Source organism: Glycine max, chromosome 2 (assembly GCF_000004515.6).
Source record: "Glycine max cultivar Williams 82 chromosome 2, Glycine_max_v4.0, whole genome shotgun sequence".
NCBI classification, from domain to species: Eukaryota; Viridiplantae; Streptophyta; class Magnoliopsida; order Fabales; family Fabaceae; genus Glycine; species Glycine max.
The window spans coordinates 9386837-9409870 of record NC_016089.4 but is presented as its reverse complement, the minus strand read 5'-3'; the positions used below and the strand labels follow the sequence as shown (position 1 = coordinate 9409870).

The following is a 23034-nucleotide window of genomic DNA, read 5'->3' as shown; positions in this document are numbered from 1 at the left end:
AAAGGTTGAATATGTTGATGTATATCATGATCTCGAAAGCTTGAAGTGTAAGGACTTGACAAGGATTAGAACTCATCAATTTTTCTCGAACCAAACAACTATACATTGATATTGTAACTACGGTTTATGCAAACCATAAATAGTCCAATAAGTGTGATACACTTTTCTTTTAGGTGTGGACGAATTATTACTTGCCTTGTAAGTAATTGATAGAAAAATAAAGCTAAAGACTTTAAACACATATTGACCAAGTTTATGATTTTTTTTTTTTTTTATTACGACCAAGTCTATGAATGAAACAACGCGTATAATTTATTAAAAAATGTATAATTCAACAAAAATAGAAACATAAATACACCAAATTAATAAATAATAAATTAAATTACAATATTTTCCTGATAAACTTTTAACACAATCGCCATTATCACAACAAGTGTTTACATTTTCAAATATCAAAGAAATCTCTAATTTCATTACAATAATCTTGCATTATAATAATATTTTTTCAATGAGATCACGAACTTAATTTCATATTTTACATTTTTCTTATTTAATTAATAGATAGATAAATCTTTTTAGTATAAAAATTATGAGTATAATAGTAGAAGCATAAAATGTATCATGACTATTCATCGATCTCTATTTTGGACCAAAAGTTGAAAGTAAAATTTACGAGTATAATAGTAGAAGCATAACATAAGAAACAATAAACAAGTAGTAGATTAATAAGTTTACATGATTAATAGACTATTACCAATGCTGATAAATCTCATAATTTCTATAAATTAAAGTACAGATTACATTTGAAGGAAACCTAAAAGTGGCTGATATTATTTACTCTTGTATTTCATCAATAACTTCCAACTTGAAATTCTGACGACTTGTTGGAACATCATCATTTGTTCTAGAAGATCCAGAGATGTCAAAAGGAGTAGGGGGTGCAATTAATTCATCTCCAACCCCTTCAAGCATTTGTACCACCGTTTTCATCGATGGACGGTTCACTGGATTCCACTGAATGCACCAAAGTCCTACAATGGCGAGTTTCTTTGCAATTTCAACATCTCCCTCATCCTCAACACTAATTTGCACGTCTCTACCTTCAAGCAAATTATGGATCCATTCAGGGTACAAAACTTGAAAACTTTCCTCAGCATCTATATTCTTTCTTCCTCCAACCATTTCTAGCAGTAACATTCCATAACTGTAGATGTCAGACTTGTAAGACACGTTACCAAAGTTCCTTGAGAAAACTTCAGGGGCAATGTAGCCCAAAGTTCCCCTGGCTGCAGTCATTGACACTGTGCTTTGATTTTTGGGACACAATTTGGAAAGTCCAAAGTCAGTGATTTTTGGGACCAAGTTGTCATCCAGCAAAACATTGTGAGGATTGATGTCAAAGTGAAGTATTCTATGATCACAACCAAGATGGAGATACTCAATTCCTCTGGCAACACCAAGAGCAATTTGTTGCAACTTCTCCCAGCCAAGAAAAGCATCCTTCTTGTCTGGTGGAGCCAAGAATCTCTGTAGTGACCCGTTTGGGAAGAAATCATAAACGAGTGCGCGATGGAACCCATCCGCACAAAATCCAAGCAAGCGAACAACGTTAACGTGATGAATTTTCCCTATGGTTCCCACTTCATTTATGAAATCCTTCCCATCTCCCACTGTGTCGTTGAGTATCTTCACAGCAACCAGAATTTCTCGAGAGAGCATTCCTTTGAACACTACTCCGTGAGCTCCTTCCCCTAAGCTTTCACTAAACCCATTTGTGATTCTCTTAATGTCAGCATAAGTGAATCTCGTGGGCTTCATTGCCCTATAATCCTCCAAGAATTTCTCTATTCTAGCTTGATCTTCTCCTTTCTTCTCATAATAGTGATACACACAAACAATGCAAGTGACCGTAAGTACCAAAAGCATCAAACCAACTATTCCTCCTGTTGGTGAAAAATCATGTTAGACAAAATGAATAACATAGAAGAACAAGGATTAAATTATGGTTGCAATTGTTGTTGTTGAGATCACCAGCATTATGCAACCCACAATTGTCATTGTAATTAATAGTACTATATTATAATTATTTTATAAACCACAATTATCTTTCACAAACCAACTATGGTTGTGATCATACAATATTTTAGGCTTAAATATATTTTTGTTTTGTTTCTCATCTAGAACCACAATCTAAGTATTGTATTATTATCACAAGTTCACAACCACAGATGTAGAGGAAAGATGGGGCAAAATTAAAGGACACTCCATACCTGCAGCAATGAGTACAATAGTTGATGTGGGAGTCGTGTTTGTTGAGCAAACGAAACATTCAGTTTCAACTTTGGTACTATTCTTCCATTTACATTTCTGGTTTTGTGTTTCACAGTGTTTGCAGTCAGGTTTCGACCATTCTATAGTCACGGTCGGGTCATAAAGCGAATATTGATCCATCCAGTTGGCAGACAAAACATCTTTCACCTTGGTGCAGGATAGTATTTCAGGGAATCTAATAACGTCCAGGTAAGAAGAAAGTAACAAAATAGGACACGACGACGACATTGAATCGCAACGGAAGAAGGAAAAGTTACGCCTAGTCTTGAAAGCATAATCATATGAGGGGAATTGGAATGGAGAAATTGATGCGCTGCTGAGTTGCAATAGCTGAGAGGGAAGGCAATTTGCAGGGTCGTAGATTTGAATCTGCTGAGATTTGTAATCAATTTTTCTGACTGCCAATTTTGTTGGAACATTAGGCAGCTCAAGTATCAACGTCTTCTTGTTTTCCGTACATAGCAGATCGAACCCAGGGGGATATTCGGCGGTGTGATTTAGCTTGCTGTTTCTGAGATAAAATGGAAATTGAATACTAACCCCTCCACATTTATCCGTGCATTGGTTCCCGCTGATCACAAGCTTCAGTGGCAGAAACACCAACGCCAGTAATAGCAGAGACAAGTTCTGAAAATTGAGCATGGTGGTGATGGTATATCTTGCAAGCAGGCCAGAAAATGTTTTTTGCTTACTTGGTCTTCTTTCTTTTTTCCGTGGTTAACAAGATATTTAGAATGTATTTTTGTTTTTTTCTTTCTTGTAGTATTGATACTAAATTGTTTCATCTAAAAAAATTGTTGAAAATTATGAGTGCACATAAAGTAATTATTTCTCTTACAACAACACCATTTATCTTACACCAATAATTAATCAAGATTTGAAATACTGACTTGGTCAAAGAGAGATAAATTACTATCACTTAGTTGGTAGAATGAGTTATTTTTATTATGTACTATATCTACTTGTTTTCCATTATTAAGAGTAACCTTTAAGTTGATTTTCTTACTTGAGAACATCACAGGAAGCTTCGTTGAAGATTGGATAAGAGCAGCTCTAAGTTGCTTCTCTTACTTGAGAACATCATTGAAATGGATAGATTCGAAAAGTAATCTAATATGACATAATAAAAGTCATACAAAATGAGCTGAGAGATAAGAAAAGATAAATAAATAAAACAAATACACGGTTGGAGATGGTCCAAGCGATGGAAAATCTTGAAAGGTCACGCTGACATCCTTTATTATTAGTTCAAGTTCAACACGGAAAGACATTCATCTGCTTAAATTTCAACGAGAGGTAACTCTCATGTCATTTATGATTCCAACCAATAACCAAGAAATATTTAAGTATCATCTCATTACTTTGACGATAAAGGTAACAATATGTGTGTCTTACTTCCTTCCTTCCTCTTTTCAGAATCAATGGTTACCTCTCTGGCTATCATAATTCTTGTGCTGCTATTCCAACAAACTTGCCTTGCCAAGCAGCACCACCACCACCCACCCTGTTATTCTTCATGTGGCGAAATTCACAACATAACGTATCCATTTCGACTAAAAGGCGACCCAATCGGCTGCGGCGATCAAGATTACGAATTAGATTGCGTTGAAAACGTGACAGTAATGACTCTATTTTCAGGGAAATTCCACGTGCAGGAAATAAATTACAAGAGGTACGAGATCCGGTTGACCGATGCTGGTGTGGTGGAGGACATTGCTTGCTCAATTCCTCGTTATTTCTTTAATCTCTACAATTTCACTTACATCGGTGGTCTTAACTATTCTGCATATGGTCCGTTAAGTTTCTCGGGGTATCCTCAGTATGCGGTGTTTCTAAACTGCACTACCCCAGTCACCGATGATCCTCGATACGTAGCTGTGAAGGTCAACGGTAATTGTGATTCGAGTTCCGTAGGCCATATCTATGCCATTCTGGTCACAGACGATGATGATCGCTTTGGGTTTACACTGACGGACATCAAGGTTGGGTGCCGATTGAAGGTTGCTACATTTGCAAACTGGAAATATAATAACAGGGAGGTTAACGTTTCTTATTCTGATATCAACAAGTGGCTGCACCACGGAATTTGGATGTCTTGGTTCTTTCCAGTTATTTGTAGGGACCGATGCGGAAAGGGTGTGAGTTGCTACATCGATCAAACCACGCGAGAAACTCGATGTGCAGATAGCTACTGCCAAATCTTTGGCATTCAAACATACAAGTGCGGTGAGAACATACTGCCAAATCTTTATTTTTTATACTTCTATAATATAATACAGAGTTGTGAGATTAATTCTAATCGTTTCATTTTCTAATTTTAAGAATATGTTATTATATGTATATCAATAGAAGCAGTTATATGTAATTACAGTTTGTTTAGATAAACATTTTTGTAAGTATTTTTAAAAAAATACGAAGAAAAAATACATAAATTAATTTGTAAAAGTTCTTTGTATAGTTTATGTAAATTTTATTTTAACATGTGTATAAATTAATTTTAGTTTATAACAAGCTGAGTTTCTTTTTTTTTTTCTTATTTTCTTCTTGTGATACTCCTTCTCATTTTCTAGAAGTATTTCTAGACAAATTTGTTATTGAAACTGATTATTATACAAATAATTTTACTCATTATAATATAAGCTAATATTTTGCTTTCGTTGTCTAGGAATTCGTAATCAGATTCTTGAATATATGCGGCAAATTCTTGGCTACACAGTAGGTAAGCACGCTCTCTCACATCTTTGTCATTTCTCTCGTACTATCTTCTCCACCTCAAGTATTACTGGTGCCTATTGGCTACTTAGAAGGTTATTTTTATCTTGACTAATTAGTAAGTTCGACTCAGAATTCCAGCATTAGTAATTTTTTTTATAGAAGATTGTGACTTTATTGATTGATGGACAAGTGAACTTATTAAGTATGGTTTTACATTTAACCTTATAACAAACGTTGATATATATTGTTCCATTCTAGTTTAAGGGAGTCTCAAGGTGCATTTTTTTAATATTGCCTTGTTAGCAAAGTGGAGGTGGAGAATGATTTTTTGTGCGGGGAGTTTGTTGTGTAGAGTACTCTACGATCTAGATATGAAAACTCTGAGAGGGGTCATGTGGGTAGGACAACTAGCAAAGAATTTTGGTGGAGGGATCTTTCGAAGTTGTGTGAGGAAATTAGGGGAAGGGGACAAGATAGATATGTGGAATCATAAGTGGGTGGGGGATTTTTCCTTGGCTCATAAGTAGTCTAAAACCACATATGTGCTGGTGAAGGAATTGGGAAGTTGGTGGAATGTAAGATGGTAATGGAACTTTCAATGGATAAGGCAGTTGTGGAAGAGTTTATGGAAGAAATTAATGCTGTAAAACTTTAAATAGAATGTGTTGGATTCTTGGACTTAAGAAAGCTGCAAATGTCCGGCTTTGTAGTAGGATCGGGCATTTGTCCATTATCAAGCGGTTACCTTTTATTTTAACTTTTTAGTGTGTTAATAGGAAGTAACCATGGGTGCATGAGACGTTTCATGTTTCGGGTCTTTCAGCCATGGTGGCTTTGTAAGTTGTATCGAGTACTTCTGTTACCATTTTTATTGATTAATATATATAGTCCTTTTTTGCCGATCCTAAGAAATGGGAGTCTCGATGTTCTTTTCACAAACTTTCTAGGTGCGTTGGTTCCTACTTCCTAGTTGGGAAAGCGGGGAAGAAGTTATTTAATAAAGACTCCAATGCTTAAGCCATAATAGGCCAGATTTATAGCCGTATAGTTGGCTAGGGATTTAGGCATACTTATGCTATATGTTTGACACGGAGAATGAAAATAATATATATATATATATATATATATATATATATATATATATATATATATATATATATATATATATATATATATATATATATATATATATACATACATATACTCTATGTGTGACACAGAGAGAGAAAAAAATATATATATATATATATATATATATATATATATATATATATATATATATATATATATATATATATATATATATATATATATATATATTTGAATTAAAATATTGTGTAGAAGGTGTGTGAGACTTACACTATTTCTTGTTTATTTCTCTTTCTCTCATTTATTTCTCTCCTACCAAATATAGCATTAAAGTGTAGAATTGTATTGCCTTTTAGGTCTCTGTTGAAAATATAACTTGAGATAAAACGATTATCTTCTTTATGATAAGCCTTCTATCTTTTGGTAGAATAATAGGAGTCTTTTGAATTATTCCTTAATTGATAAGGAAAGCTATCATTGATGTTGTTAGGGGACTTCTTTAGCCTTTTGGGCTATTTGTGTGTTTATGCTTTGGTCAAGGTTGATTAGAACTTGTTTGGAATGGCCAAGTCAAGCTTACAATAGTAACCCCTAAGTCAAATAGTTGATGTTACCATGAGGTGTTGATTTACTGATGTGTTTTTAATTTGTCAATGGACTTGGATTGAATTAGATCCAAAATAGATATAAACTTTAAAATATTTGACTATTTATAAATATTTAATAATACACTAATTTTTTGTAAGATGTGTATCAAAAACAAGTTTTGATCAAGTGTTATTTTGTTTTCATGTTACTATATCATTATTATTTTTTATTCACGTAGTCTTTTATTTTTGCAGGTTATCTTAAAAGCGTTATAATGGGTAATACAACTTATCTATTAATTTGTCAACTGATTTCATATTTGAATAAACTTATCGATTAGACCAAAACATGCTTTATTTCCTCACACATTCAACAATATTTATCTTTACAGGATATGTAAATAGAATAAGATATCGTGAGCAACTAACAAGCTGGGATAGTGAAGCAGAATTCTTTGAACAAAATGCTATAGCAATATTCCTGGCAACCAGATTGCTATTTGGAATCACACTTTTACTAATGCTATATATCTATATGTGGCGACGTAGACATTATTCAATGTATGAAAACATTGAAATTTTTTTGCTAGATAGCAATCTAAATCCTATTAGGTATGAATACAGAGAAATAAAAAAAATGACCAAAGATTTCAAAGTGAAATTGGGTGAAGGAGGTTTCGGCTCTGTATACAAAGGAAAACTTCGAAGCGGGCTAGATGTGGCAATAAAGATGTTGACCAAATCCAAAACTAGAGGACAAGATTTTATCAGTGAAGTGGCTACAATTGGAAGAATACATCACGTGAATGTGGTGCGTCTTATTGGATATTGTGCTGAAGGAGAAAAGCATGCTCTAGTTTATGAATTCATGCCTAATGGTTCATTGGATAAATACATTTTCTCTAAAGAAGAAAGTGTCTCCTTAAGTTATGACAAAACATATGAAATATGTCTTGGCATAGCTCGTGGGATTGCTTATTTGCATCAAGATTGTGATGTGCAAATTCTACATTTTGATATCAAGCCTCATAATATTCTTCTAGATGATAACTTCATTCCAAAGGTTTCGGATTTTGGACTTGCAAAGCTATATCCTATCAAAGATAAGTCAATTATTTTAACTGGACTAAGAGGAACTTTTGGTTACATGGCTCCAGAATTATTCTACAAAAATATTGGTGGAGTGTCATATAAGGCAGACGTCTATAGCTTTGGAATGCTTTTGATGGAAATGGGAAGTAGAAGGAGGAACTCAAATCCTCACACAGAGCACTCAAGCCAACATTTCTTCCCCTTTTGGATCTATGATCATTTTATGGAAGAAAAGGATATTCACATGGAAGAGGTCTCGGAAGAGGATAAGATTCTAGTGAAAAAGATGTTCATAGTTTCCCTTTGGTGTATACAATTAAAACCAAATGATCGTCCTTCAATGAAGAAGGTTGTAGAGATGCTTGAAGGAAAGGTTGAAAATATTGATATGCCTCCAAAGCCTGTTTTTTATCCCCATGAAACAACAATCGACTCTGATCAAGCATCATGGAGTGATTCAACTAGTTCTTGCAAGAACATTGACAAAACCAAGTCCAATTTTTCACTGGAGAACAACTCTTGACAAACTATGGTTATGAATAAATTCAATCTCCAAAATTAAGAGAAAATATGTTATGTGTTAGAATAATTCTACAGCATCAATTAATTATAAATCAGCATATATATAATAAATTTATTGATTTTTATAATAATTGTTTTAAAAAATTATATTAAAATTGTTTTGTGATTGAATATCAGTCTAAAACTATTTTATAATGTTAGATGATTATTAAACTCTAAAATTAAATTGTGTCACATTGAATGCCCTTTATTAATTAATGTTATGCGTTAATTAAATATTATTCCTGATTATACTATAAAAATTTATATCATCTCAATATATATAAAATCTGTCCAGCTACATTACACGTGTTGCTTTGTTATGCCATGAAAGTCTTTTTTATTTATTTTTACTGCACATGTTCTCTCTTACTTTTTACTGTGTAACTACCTGTGAAAAGCACAGTGAGACCAGTTCTAGTATGTAATATTCATATAATGACTTTTTATATCATTGATAATTTTTAATCAAACTAAGCATTAGACGTGTCAAAATCTAGACAACAAAATGTTTACATGAAAAAAAAATGTATGTCATCTTTCAAAATCAAACAAAATATTCAATTAGTTGACTTTAAAAATTATTAAAACTAATTATGGCTAAAAACTATTTTTAACTGAATTAGTTCTAAATATATTTTCTATATAACTAAATTTTAAAATAAATTTAAAATTAGTATTAGTTCAAAAAACCAATTTTAAATTTTCATTTTGGAGCAACTTATAACTACTTTTAAACTATAACCAATTTTGTCAATAAACAAGCTAACCGGTTTTTTTTTTTTAAAATATAAGTGGTTCAATTTTAAAATCCAATCCATATAATTGATTTTATGGGCTTATGGTTTCCTGTAATGGTGGTTATATAATATTTATGACACAAAGATCTCGTAAATAATTTATAACCATTTGATACGAATGTGCTGAGTATTTTATGCACATGGTTGTAGGTACTTCTGGTACCATTTACATTATTAATCTATACTCTTTTTCGCCGAAAAATTATTTTTAAAATGGATTTTTTTAAAAGGAAAAAAATATATTAAGAACACTTAGTTTTTTACAAGGGTCAAAACCAAGTCCAAAAAGCAATCTATACAGATAAAGATAAAAAGAAAAAAAGATCTTTTACACTTTTAGATAGATATATATATATATATATATATATATATATATATATATATATATATATATATATATATATATATATATATATATATATATATGTATGTATATATGTATGTATATATATATATATATATATATATATATATATATATATATAATGACAATCGGATTTGCATCTGTTCTTGCTACTGTATTTGAAATTGATAATGGTAAAGGTTGGTCTTATCAATAGTGTAATAATTGTTTGAAGAAAGTTCAAATTGTACGTTGGTGTAATAATTCTTATCATCTGTTAAATTCATTTAAAATGAGTTTTTTTTTATTATTATAGTTTTTGTGCATTTATGTCTTCTACATACTTCTACAAATTGAATCTGAAGGTAATTGATAACACAAATTCTACATGTTTTGTTTTGTATTGTTTAATCGTATTGTTGCTCACTTCTTACGAAAATCTGCTTCTGATGTAACAGAGAGAATAAAAAGGTATTTGTCTGTAAACTATGTGCAAATCTTTAGTTTAATAAAATTTGATGTGGTCATAATATTCTAAATTATTGACTATATCATGGTTAATTTTAATAGGACAAGGAAATTATTGGTCGTTCAGTTGAATCCAATGAAATATCATGGCTAATTCTAATGTAATAAGAACTATTAATTTCATTTTTTTTATACATTTTCCTATTTCTAATTCATTTTATAAAAATGAAAGGCCGAAACAACTATATCTGTGCATATTTGATAGCAACCGTGAATTTTAGGTAAAATACAGATTATTAACTCGTTTTCTTGTCGCTTACCATTTTCCTTTTTAAAACTTATGATTAGCGAATTAATCCACCATTGAGAAATTGAGACCGGTGGGGAATCCAAAAAAAAAAAAAAAAGTCTATAATGTTTTTATGGACAAAAATATTATAATCTTTTAGAAAAATTAAAAATAATCAAAATTAAAATGATAAAATGAGTAAAATTAGTATTAATATATTTTTTTTCTTGAATTAAACTAGCATTAATTTATTTTGAAAACTTGGTTGACCACAATGAGGTAGTCTCTTCTGCTAGACAGTTCCCCATCGGTAAAAAAGAAACTCCTTTGATACTTTTGGTTTTGGACTCAACTCCTTTGATACTTCCAGAAAGTTTGCATATAGAAATTTCTTGGGCAGAAAAGGGCACAAAAAATGAAAATGGGAGTTCATTTAGCCAGAAAGGGGACTGCATATAGCAATTTCTTGGAAGAAACACACAAACATGGCACCAGTGATTCAAAACCCAAACACACACGGAGAGAACGAGCAGGTATATGAAAAAGTCAGTCAACGAGTACACACACTGCTTTAATGATTAATTTTTTTTTTACTGATAAATTTAATGATCATTGTCCTTTCCTTTCTCTCACTCTGTTTTGCGCTAATTATTTAATTTAATTCAATGTTTTAAGATAATTCACATTCACACAGAGCAGTAGTATTAAATAACTTTTCAAATTTTGAAAATAATTATATAAAATCCGAATGAAAACAAAGAGACTTTAATAAAGCGTGAAGTCAGTGAACTATTAAAATTAAACCACTTCTTTTAATATCATTTATTTCCTTTTGAATTACACGGTTGGATTTGAAGTTTCAGAGTCTAGAAAAGCAGAAATTGAAGGTTTTGAATAGAAATCAGCAACGACTTTCCCTATGGCTGGGTATGTACTCTTCTCTTGCTCTCAACGTTTGATTACTGAACTCTATGTTTCACTTGGATTTTCCTTCTGGAACATCATAGTACAAACTGTTTTTGCAACAATATTGTTGTGTCTGTTGAAGGAACCCCATTTTCTTTATTAAAAATCTAAATTGGGTTACCTAGTTTCTTGTGAAAAATGATGTCTTTTGTGTGTTCTGGATGGGTTGGTTCATCTCTGCTATGTTCTTTGTTCTATGATTGAAAGAGAAGTGGAAGTTAGTAAATGGGGTTAGGTAGTATTAGCGAAAAATGTTAGCTTTTTTTTTTTTTGATGGAGTTTCTGGTTTGGTGGATTTGTCTCTGCGATGTTCATTGTTCTACAATTGAAAGAAAATTGGAAGGTCCTAGATGGGGTTATGTGAAGAAAGATTTTTTATTTTTTTTAATATTTTGGTTGAATCTGTGTTGGGTTCATTGCTACCTACCATGTTGATAGTTCTTATGATTAAAAAGCAAATGAAAGATTATGAAAGCAATTAAAAGTTGGAGCTTTCTATTTTGGTTAACCTTTTGATGGTACATTGAATGTAGAATGCACTGTTAATAGTGAATTAGTGGTTTTAACTTTTAAGATCGACCTTATTATTTGGTTTAACTTCATCGATTTGGAAGTTGGAATACTGAGATTATCAACTAGTATTTGTTTGTTTTATCTATGATTAAAGGAAATGCCAGTCCACTGCATAATGTTTGTTGAGTTCTGATATTGATAAAATGCCTAAATCTATACACTGGACTTATGCTGTCACAGCCCAGTAATAAACCTGTTGTCTTGATGATGCTCTTGTTTATGCAGAACATCATGGTTGGTGGACAAAAGTAGAATTGCAACCAAAATAAAATGTGCATCAGGAGCTTGTGATCATGGAAAGGTTATATGGAAAAGCAATCCTACCAAGGCTTGCCCAAATTGTCAACATGCTATTGACAACGGTGATGTAAGTGTAGTCTCTTTTTCAAAATATGGCTGTTCATTTTCCTGAATTGACTTCATTAGTACTATTTCTATTGGTAGAAATTGCATGCATTTTAGTTTAGGTGGAGTCCATTTGTCATAGTTCATTTTCGACTTCCTTGTCTCTATTGTAGTACCTTTTATTTACTTTAGTGTGGATAAGTATTACATCATATTTATAGTAATGGTGATTCAGTAAGATCAGCTGTTTATTAAATAATTTATATAACAAAAATGGAGTGGTTATGCACTTTTTCCTATGTTGAGACTACTATAAACTGTAACTAAGTGAGACTGGGGTTACCGGTTTAACTCAAATAATATAAAATTTAAATGGATAAGAATGTTAGTTTTAACAAATTGGAATTCGGAAAGGAAACAACCACTTTCTTTTTTCTTGTTAATTTCATTAGGAGTAAGTAACATTAATATGCTAGTTTGTAATTGCAACTCAGTTTCCCTTACCTTCAGTTTCAAACTATTATTGCACAAGTCTACTACTTTTGGGTATAAGATATGCTTACCTGCTGCTATTTTCTAATTGTTTCCAATTGTTCTGAACTGGTGATTAAGGTTACCAAATTACAATTAAAATCGTGAATTATCAAACTAATTTTTTAATTGGGAATGATAAATCATATTGAATTATAAGATTCATATACACAATAAAAAATAGCTTGAAATATACCATGTAAATGATCTATAGTGATTACGGATGGAAGTGGGCTGGGCTGCCCGTTAGGGAGCTCAGCCTGTTTAAAGCCTTACTTGGCCCAACTCATTTAGCAAAAAGGTCAAGCTCAAGCTTTTTAAAAAGCCTATTTAGTTAAATAGGTCAGGTCATAGGCCTTAAGAAAAGTCTATTAAGCCTAACAGGTCAGTCCGTTTAGCAATAATATTTATAATAAAAATATTATTATTAATATGATATATAATATTATACTTTTTTTAAAAAAATTACAAAATTACTTTAGTAGTTTAATGATTTGATTCATTTTAATTAATGTTTGAAATAGGTTAATTTGTATAAGCATAGATGGGTAGTAGGAATATTGATTAATGTTTGTAGACAAATGTTAGCATGTCACTTGTAATGTTTGTAGACAAATGTCACATGTAATGTTTGTAGACAAATTTTGCTCATATTTTGTGGTTTAAAATTGTCTTATTGTTTTTAATGAAAATCTTTGGTTTTGTTTAAAAAATAATAATTTTTACACTTCTTAACATGAAACAAACCTTTAAATGGACTAACGGGCCTGACGAGCTTTTACAAAGGCCGGGCCCAAGCCTAAAAATAGGCTCATGACAGGTAATAGGCCCTGGCTTGGTCTATAAAAATATGAAACAGGCCAAAGCTTAGGTAGGGCCTGGGCCAGCCCAACCCATTTCTACTCCTAATAGTGGTCAATGTACTGATTTTCAACTGGAAAATGTCATAATGATCATAACTCTCATGAAACAAAATCACAAGTTATGATTAATGATCCAGTGTATGAAGCCACTATCTTAGAAGACCGAAATAGAGCAATTGGTTAGCCAAATACTGGGCATAGAACAAGTGAGTGATGGTTTGAAACCTGTTTCAGAAGATTGAAAAGAGCATTTGAATAATTTAAAGTGTGCATTTAGTGGTGATTATTCAGTTCCTTTTCATTTAACAATTTAATCTTATCAAAGTTTTCGTTTTCTTTGATAAGAAATGGTGAAAGAAAAGTAAAATATAAAAACATATTGTTCGATTGTATGATCTGTATTGGTGATACAAAGTCGCACTAATTCATCCATAGATTGTAAGATTTAAAGTCATCTTTGATTTATCACATGATTCAAATTTATGGCTATCTAAATTGTATTGAATTGTGTAATTCAAATTGTTTTTGTAAGATTCTTATGACTTCGGATGTGATATGCCTTTGAAATCTTCAAGCCTTTTATGCATAAGTAATGTGGGGAAAAGAGACTATCAGAACTTAGTCATGTATAGTCGAATGTGGTAATATGATCCATTTTATAATGGATTTAGTTGGATTGGAATTTTCCTTACTGACAAACTAAATGTCCAAACATCTATTTGTTACTAGAGTATTTTCTTTTTGCTCTTTTCAGCTGTGCTACATGCCATATATTTGAATTGTTAGAAATATATCCTACAAATTTATAAGTATAGAGTTATGGTTAAAAATAAAAAACATAATGAAGGTATGATTAAAACTTTCATCCTTTAAATCCTAAAGTCTAGCATTTGAACTTTTTTTCTGATGATAGGTAGCACAAGAGTGGCCTGGCTTGCCAAAAGGTGTCAAATTTGATCCATCTGATCAGGAGATCATTTGGCACTTGCTTGCAAAAGTTGGGGTAGGAGATTCAAAATCTCATCCCTTCATTGATGAATTTATTACTACTCTTGAAGTGGATGATGGAATTTGTTATACTCATCCTCAAAATTTACCTGGTTGGTAGCAGTAGTTTTATTCAAATTTGATTTTTTTTTTATTACTTTCCAATCAATATGACAAACTATGATGAAAATTTTAGGTGTTAGGCAAGATGGAAGTGCTTCCCACTTCTTCCATAGAGCAATCAAGGCTTACAACACGGGCACCCGAAAGCGCCGAAAAATACTAGGGCAAGATTTTGGTGATGTCCGCTGGCACAAGACTGGAAGGACTAAACCAGTTGTCTTGAGTGGGGTTCAAAAAGGCTGTAAAAAGATTATGGTTCTGTATGTGAGCAATGTAAGAGGAGGAAAAGCTGAGAAAACTAATTGGGTTATGCATCAATATCACCTAGGAACAGAAGAGGATGAAAAGGATGGGGAGTACATTATCTCTAAAGTGTTTTACCAGCAGCAGCAAGTCAAATTGGGTGATAAAAATGACCAAGATGTTCCTGAAGCCTCTGAAATCACTGGACCCCACCCAGGTCTGTCTGTGGGAGAAGAAGGGACTATTGAGAAAGTGGATCCAGTCACTCCGAAATTGGTGACTCCTGAGCCTCCTTGTAATGGAAGGTGGTGTGCAGATCTAGACCTAGGACAAGAAACACATAATGTTCCTCAGGTAAAACCTTGAAACATATTTCTTGTTATCAAATGTGTTTGCCTATTAATACTATGCCCTGAACACTCATTTCTGTTTTGCTTTTGTTATTGGAAGAGGATATGTATAAGATGATGAATGTATTGCTTTAAAATGTAGCTAGCATATTGGTAACCGTAGAAATTATTATTTACATATTTGAAGTCTAATTCCTGTTTTCCACATGAAAGTGTAGTTGATTCCACATAGTGAAAAAGGAATCACCGCTTGTTCTGTATTGTTGTTTTACATCTTATTCAATTGAAGTTTTTTGTAGGAAGTGTTGAACATTGAACAGTGATTTTGTAACCAAATGTTCCCTTTGGTTTCTTCAATCAAACATTTTAAGCATTTAATCTGAATTTGACATGTCATTTTGACGAATTGGATATAAATGTAAAATGACTGGAGGATCAAATGCCTATTAAATATAAATAGCTTTTTGTAGTATTTTATCTGTGGAACATGTAATTTTTTTATGTAGGCTAATGCGACTAAAAGATGCCATATGTTCTGATATTTTTGGGAAGTATATCTTTATATGAGTGGGTTCTCTCAGCAAGTATATGTTGGCTGGTTCCACTGCTGAAATAATTTTACAATTTTACACATTTTTCTTTTTTATTAATTCCAGAATGTAACTTAGCCGTTTAACTAAACTTCCAATACTTGATGTGTTATGCAGTTATGGTATTACTTTTTCTAGGTGCAACTTGTGATGATATAGTTTACCGAAATTTGAAAATACCACTTAGTGAAGTTGATTATTCCTATTCTGTTTGTGTTCTGCTTTGATTATACCAAAGCCTCCTCGGATGGATTGTTTAGATGAAATTCAAGCTGATTGCCAAGTACTTGCAAATGAATCATCCATGGTAGAAACTCAACACAATGAAGGGATGGATGATAAAGAAAATAATGCGGAGGATGGCCAAAAATGGTGGGACAGTGAGTCACAGAATCTGTTGGATTCACAACAACTGGTCGAGGCACTGTCGCTGTGTGACGATCTACTCCAAAGCCAGTCTCCCAGTAGAGATGGAAAACATGAAGATCACAAGAACCAACCCGGTCTTTCTGTTTATGCTCAGTTAGGACCAGAACATCTGAAGAAGGATATTGAAGAGTGTCAAAATCTTGCCCTTAATCCTGCAAATATAGAGAACGATACACCTTCAGAGTTTCAACTAAGTCAGCTGGTATTTCTGTGTTCTCAACAATTGTTAAAATGAATTCATTTTAATGTCATTCTAATGTGTTTTCTTGTTTTTGTAGGAATTTGGTTCACAGGACAGCTTTATTTCCTGGGGCTACAGCAAGGCAGTGAACTAATATGGTTCTTCACCTCAGCTGGGGAAACTGATGCTTTTTGTAACTACATTTTGTTGTTGAGCTTACCTTCAAAATTTTGGGCTAAACCTTTTCCCTTTTTAGTTAAAGGGGTAAACTCAACTGTAACTCCTTTGCTTGACTAATTGAGCTGTAATGTTAAAGCAATGAACTTTATTGCTTGATACTTTGATCAAGTAGTGCTGTAATTACACCTTGTTTTGGCTTGTTGAAGTTATTGTATCTTCCTGGTTCTTTTAATCTTGGATGTGGACCTGACTTGCCCACGTATAAACACACAACTCTCATGTTCTAGGATATAATGATTAAAGAGATTGATGCAGGTTGACCATCAAATATAAAAGTACACTTATAATATAAGTACTTATATATAACTAGGTCTCTGAACTTTTGAGATTTTTTAATTTTTAAGTCTCTAAACTAAAGAAATGTAATTAGGCTTATGATCTTCTACAGATTTTAATTGGGTCCTTGCAGTAAGTCAAACCATCACAGATTTTTTTTTTTTTTTTTTTTACGATTTTAAGTTGTTATAAAATAGCTCCAGGCACTTAATTACAAAATTATAGAGTATCGAGAACTTAATTACAAAATGTTTTAGTTTAGGGACCTAGTTAAAAAATTTCGAATAACTTAGGAAACTACAAATGTATTAAACCTTATTTTTATGATCAGAGACAAAAGAAAAATGGTTAAATTGGTTTCATACGAGCTATAAGCTGTTTTTATAAGTTTCCTTAGAGAGTTTATTTATACAAGTTAACAACAGTTTATGGACATAATATTTTTTTTCATTAATTCTTCCAAACACTTGAACCGTAAAACCAAGTTCTTTCAAACACACTCTGAACCATAAGTTTGTATACCTAGTTTCTGACATAAATGAGCATCAAACTTACAACTTTTGGCTGACTAATAAATGTATTAATTATTTTGGTGAGCTGAATGGGGACAAGTTAATTAAAGCACAATGCTTGCCTCTAACATTATACTATTAGAGTCTGGTCTCTACACTGTCCTGCTTTTGCTACTGTTTGGGATGCTATAGTAGCTGTATTTTATAATGTACATATAATGCTGTATGACTAGTCATATGCTTGCCTTACACTTGTTTTGTCTCAACTCATGCACTTGTGTATCAAAAACAGTCCCATGTCCTTTCTTTCTTTATAATTTTTTGGAGCTTTGGATTATTTTAGCTTTTAACAAATATTGCATTTTACTTTAAAATACAAATAAAAAAAAAGTAAGGACTTGATTATGTTAAACAAGATTTCTGATTGGAGTCTTATAGATGCAAAGAAACATGAATGATAGGGGAGACTCCAATCAAGATAATTAATCAGATTTTTCGACCAAAATTATTTATCACAAAAACCGATGAATACTTCACACCAATATTATCACGACAAAAAAAAAAATAGTAATAGGTTTATCCAGAGGGAAAACTTGGACCATTTGGAATGATAATCCAAATCCAAATGAATTACAACTCCCTCAAATTCCTCAACATGGCAACAAAAATCTTGTAATTCGGGAAGGGTTTTTGTTCATGAAGTGTCCAAACTCCAAAGATTCCCTGATGGACCAAAGCTTAATGCTGGCTTTGCTGTTCACTAGTCGGCACAGACAAATAGGGACATGAACAACCTCAGCTAATCTGGCTCTGACAGTGACGAGGCTCACTCTTGCAACTAGATAGCATTATCCATTGTATCTTGTCCAAAGTTGAAAACAAAGTAGTTCAGACATGGAAGAGTAGTCAAAGGAATCATGATATATTAAGCTTCTGTTGCTTAACCTTTTTCTTCCCTATTACTCTACAGTTCCCTATATTATGTTTTATTTGGTCAGTGGGAACAGCTTTAAAATTGTTTTAGTCACAAAGAGATTGATAACTTGGTGTGAGAGGGAGATTGCATGTATATATAATAAAGTGTAGATAAGTAGGTCTAGGGCAATCCCAGAATCTTGCATTTCTATTAGAATTTGACGCGGGATCAAGGGCTATAGGAAATGTGTTTTCAACATTAAAAAGGGATATAAAAAAATTGTCTCCTTTGAATTTTCATCATAGCTAGGGAGTAATTTGTAACCATTTTTTTAGAAGACTAACATAACTTTGAAAGATACACTACTCTTTAGGATATTCTGGCTTCTTTATAATCACAATGAGAAAAGGAATAAAAAACTTTAAGTCGTCTATTTGCTGTGAAATCTCAAATATGATTGTATCGGAATATGTACAGCAATATATGCGTTAATAGTATTCACTTGGTAGCAATACTCTTCTGTTGATCGATGTTCATCGAGTAAATCTAAGTTTTGAATATTCATGACTCCAAATAAATTACTTGCATTTTAATAATTTCTCTAAAATATTTTTTTGTTAGTTTATAAAATTAAGCACTTCTGTAATATTTTTTTAAGAAAACCCTTTTATAAACTCCCATCAATACCATACATTAATAATGCTATAAATTAGAAATATAGCTAGGAAAATTTAGTGAAATGTGAATATATTGTTATTTTTTCTTGAAATCTAGATTTAGATGAATTTTATCTCTAATTTTTCTTATTACATTAAAAAATTTGAATGTCGTGTTCTCGACCTGCAATGGAAAGTTCTGAGAGGTTGTTATCGTATATGAATACTTCTTTTTTGGTGAACATAATATTGATATGATATTTAAGGTCGGGTGGATTATTAGGTAGTGAAGAAGATTGCAAAAAAACGCATGTATTAAAGTGAAGAAGTTCTGTACATAAATTTTTCCGTCTTTTTTTGCATGTAAATCCCGCTAAAAAATTAGCATAAATCATGTAAAATATTGATATTATTATTAAACCAATTTGTATCGATTACTACTAATTGATAATAAAAATGCATAACAATCAATGAATATATTATCTAAAATCTACGTATTAATCAAACATCCCTTAATTGCATCGTTTATGTCATAATTAAGGATTGTTTTAATTATCCCAATAATAAATACATAGAAAATTTATAAAGTTGAGACCTTGATCGTTCTTAATAGATTTTTAATATAGTAAATTATTAAGTATTAATTGCTTATACATTTAAATATTTATTAAAGTTATATTGCACCTTTAATTCTTAATATTTGTGGTTTGCAGATCCTAAGGGTAAAAGAAATGTAGAAATACAATTCGTGTTTGACATATCTTTTCTTATTACTAAAGCGAAGAAGTTCGATAGATAAATTCCCCCCCCTTTTTGCATGTTTATCCGGTTTAAAAAATCACGTAAATCACATAAAATACAAATATTGTTATTAGAGCGATCTGTATTAATTACTACCTATTTGATATTAAAAACTCATGTCAATCAATCTTCTCTTATATTATTAAAGTGAAAAGTTTTGTACATAATTTTTTCTGCCTATTTTACATGCAAATCCCGCTAAAAAAAATCACATAAATCATGTAAAATATTAATATTATTATTAAATCAATTTGTATTAATTATTGTCTAATTGATATTAAAAATGCATACCAATCAATGAATATATTATCTGGAATCTATGTAGTAATCAAGCATCTCTTAATTGCATCGTCAATGTCATAATTAAGGTTTGTTGTTGTTTGAAGGAATTGAGGTTTGTTTAAAAACTTGATTAATGTCATAAAGGATTGTTTTAATTTTCCCAATAACAAATACATAGCAAATTTATAATGTTGGGAGCTTGATCATTCTTAACAGATTTTTAATATCGCAAAGTAGTAACTATTAATTACTTATACATTCAAATGCTTATTTAAAATTATATTGCACCATTCATTATTAATATTTGTAGTTTGTAGATTCTAAGGGTAAAAGGAATGTACAAATATAATTTGGGAAATAAAAAATGTATAAATCCATAAATTCAATTCTTAGACTTTGATTTGTTGATCCCAGGGTAACTAAATTTGCAGTCTTGTTGTAAAATTTTGACAGCAATAAAAAATTCATTTAGGGAATTAAAAATATCATCGAACATCATAATTTTTAAAAAAATCTCATAGTAAATATTGCACTTAGAATAAGTTAAGAGTGATTTATAAATTTAATTAAAATAATCAATAATTTTAAAGAATGATCCGTACATCGCACACGAATAACCCGATTAATTATCATAATAACTGATAGTGTTCCAATATTTTACGGTAAATAAGTAAATTTATATTCACTAAATCGAAAAAATAATTTTTAAAATGATAATTATCAATTTATTGATTAATCAATACTTCTCTGATCGAAATTTCACTGTTTGGTCATTATTAATTGAATAAATAGTTAATTAGTCCTTAAATTTAAATTTCATTTTCATTTTAGTTTTTTTTTTACAAAGTCAATTTAGTTCTTAAAATTAAGAAAAATTCAACTAAATTTTTGAAATTTTTTAGGATTTCATTTCAATCCCTGAAATTAATTTCTTTTTCTTATTTTGGTCCTTAAATCTGTAGAACTTAAGTGATAATAATAACATAAATTTATATAAAAAAAATGGATAAGGTTTAATTTCAGCAAGACGTATTTGACCTCAAATACATCTTGGAAGCCTGTATTTAAATTATTGCATATGTTTTCTTTCAAAAGAGTTTAATAATATAAAAATGAGTTAAATATATCTCTGTCTTTTTAAAAAAAAGATTTTGCATTTGGTTCTTTTCTTTTTTAACTTTTAGTCCCTTAAAAATATTATTTTACGTGTTTCGTCTATACCATTAGGTTGACTCAGTAAAGTAATCCTAAAATTATTTTTGAAATTTTCTTTTGATCTCTTTTTTTTTTTATCATAACCATTGATATGTTTTTCATTTGATGGGAACGTCTCAAGTTAATGGTATCAATAAAACGGCATAGGGGAAATACAATTTTTTTTAGAAACCAAAATTGAAGAAAAAAATTATTAAGAATTAGAAATAAAATTCAAAAACTTTTTAGAAATAAAAAATATTTAAGTCTAATAAAAAATTAATTATCATTCATTAAAAATCATTATTACGATAATTTTTAAAATTATTATTATAAAAGTCAACAACCTTAAAATTATTATTATAAAAGTGAACAACCTTATTATACAAGATGATTTGTTATTGAATATGTAAAATTTTATAATCAATACAAATCTTATATTTTTATGTAAAAAAAAAAAAATCCTATTTTCTCTTTTTAAAACTAAAATCATAAAGTTGCTAACAAAAAGCTTTCAAGTGTTAATGACAAAAGAGTGTGCTATCTTGACACACATGCACGTACTCAAATATATGTATTAGTTATTATTAGTAAAGTGATAATAATACTTTGTATATTTTAGTGAAGATGAATATATATTTCATATTTCAAATCTTGGCCATGTGTTATCTCTCCAATTCAAATGTTGCAAGACGACTAAAAAGTATATTAATATGAGCAGAAGGGGATGAATGAAGAACAAGCATGGAGTACGATCATGAAATGGATGGAGAAACGGGGACCAAAGGTGGGTGTGTGTTGTGATTGAAATTTGAAAGAGAACAAACTTACGAGGTGGGGTTTATGAAAGTGGAGGTGCGCACGTGGGCATGATAAAGCTGCCATTTTAACCAGGTACTTCTGTTCGGTTTCCCCTCTTATGTCGACTGAAAAATATTTAATAAAACATAAGTGAAGATGATCCAGGATGGACCACCTTAACAGGTGGTTAACTATTAACTATAATTTTAAATTGTTAAATTAATTTTACTATTGTAGTTCTATTTCTCCAAACCTTTCCAGCAACCGTTGACCATTATATAATGTTGTTGGAGGTGATTTTTGGGGACGTAATTTATTTAATTTAATTATGTTGTTTCTCCGTTACTGTTGGCTCTTTTTTTCTTCCCTTTGAATTTGCAAACCTGGGAGGAAATGATGAAACAACACACTCAAAAAAAAAATTTTAAGAGGGACAAGAAATAACTTATAATATGTACGCTGTCTAGGATAAGCATCTTAATAATACCGACATGAGAACATCGGGCGACTATCCATAAGCATGTACACCATCAAGCTTAATGCTTGAAGGGTTGTATACCGTCCGAGATAAGTATCCCGTGATACCGACTTTAGTGAAAGGGATGGCTATCTCTTGTGTGAACATACGCCATAAAGAATCCAACATGGCCAACTAGTCATGACTATCGCCATTACCAACTAGGTGAAGTGATACTTGATTCTCGTTATGGTTGAGAAGGCAAACTGATGGAAAGTATCTTAGAGATGTGGTGACAAGTAAGGGAATCATTGCGATTTGACATGTCAGGAACACACAACAATGCATTCTTACTACGTACGAGGGGGACAAGACTAAGGATGCACAGAGCCGTGACAAAAAAGGATTAATGAAATAACAACACGTGAACAACGTCAGAGAGC

General features: G+C 31.3%; 3 protein-coding genes across 3 annotated transcripts; 2 read left to right on the top strand and 1 right to left on the bottom strand.

Moving 5' to 3' along the window:
• Nucleotides 1-655: 655 nt before the first annotated feature.
• On the bottom strand, nucleotides 656-3276 carry LOC100811260 (rust resistance kinase Lr10). The gene is made up of 2 exons (XM_003519999.5): nucleotides 2271-3276; nucleotides 656-1943 (listed from the first exon to the last, which is right to left on the bottom strand). Exons 1-2 carry the CDS (start codon nucleotides 2971-2973, stop codon nucleotides 835-837), a joined length of 1812 nt encoding a protein of 603 aa, XP_003520047.1. The 5' UTR covers nucleotides 2974-3276; the 3' UTR covers nucleotides 656-834.
• A 437-nt stretch (nucleotides 3277-3713) lies between these two features.
• Nucleotides 3714-8337, top strand: SIK1 (stress-induced receptor-like kinase). Its single transcript, NM_001251717.1, is given in 4 exon segments — nucleotides 3714-4557; nucleotides 4997-5050; nucleotides 6978-7001; nucleotides 7115-8337. Coding segments are annotated over 4 exon segments (2145 nt in total).
• Nucleotides 8338-10815: 2478 nt separating this feature from the next.
• LOC100803236 (SUPPRESSOR OF GAMMA RESPONSE 1) lies at nucleotides 10816-16868 on the top strand. The gene is made up of 6 exons (XM_003518638.5): nucleotides 10816-11202; nucleotides 12040-12181; nucleotides 14467-14653; nucleotides 14737-15260; nucleotides 16085-16477; nucleotides 16554-16868. The coding sequence occupies exons 1-6, from the start codon at nucleotides 11195-11197 to the stop codon at nucleotides 16608-16610; spliced, it is 1311 nt and encodes a 436-aa protein (XP_003518686.1). The 5' UTR covers nucleotides 10816-11194; the 3' UTR covers nucleotides 16611-16868.
• Nucleotides 16869-23034: the final 6166 nt, after the last annotated feature.

Coding starts and splice junctions, on each gene's coding strand:
- LOC100803236 (XM_003518638.5), top strand. Junction 12,182..14,466: donor ATGCTATTGACAACGGTGAT/GTAAGTGTAGTC, acceptor TTCTGATGATAG/GTAGCACAAGAGTGGCCTGG. Junction 15,261..16,084: donor AAACACATAATGTTCCTCAG/GTAAAACCTTGA, acceptor ATTATACCAAAG/CCTCCTCGGATGGATTGTTT.
- LOC100811260 (XM_003519999.5), bottom strand. CDS start 2,973: ATGCTCAATTTTCAGAACTTGTCTCTGCTATTACTGGCGTTGGTGTTT. Junction 1,944..2,270: donor TATTGTACTCATTGCTGCAG/GTATGGAGTGTC, acceptor TTTCACCAACAG/GAGGAATAGTTGGTTTGATG.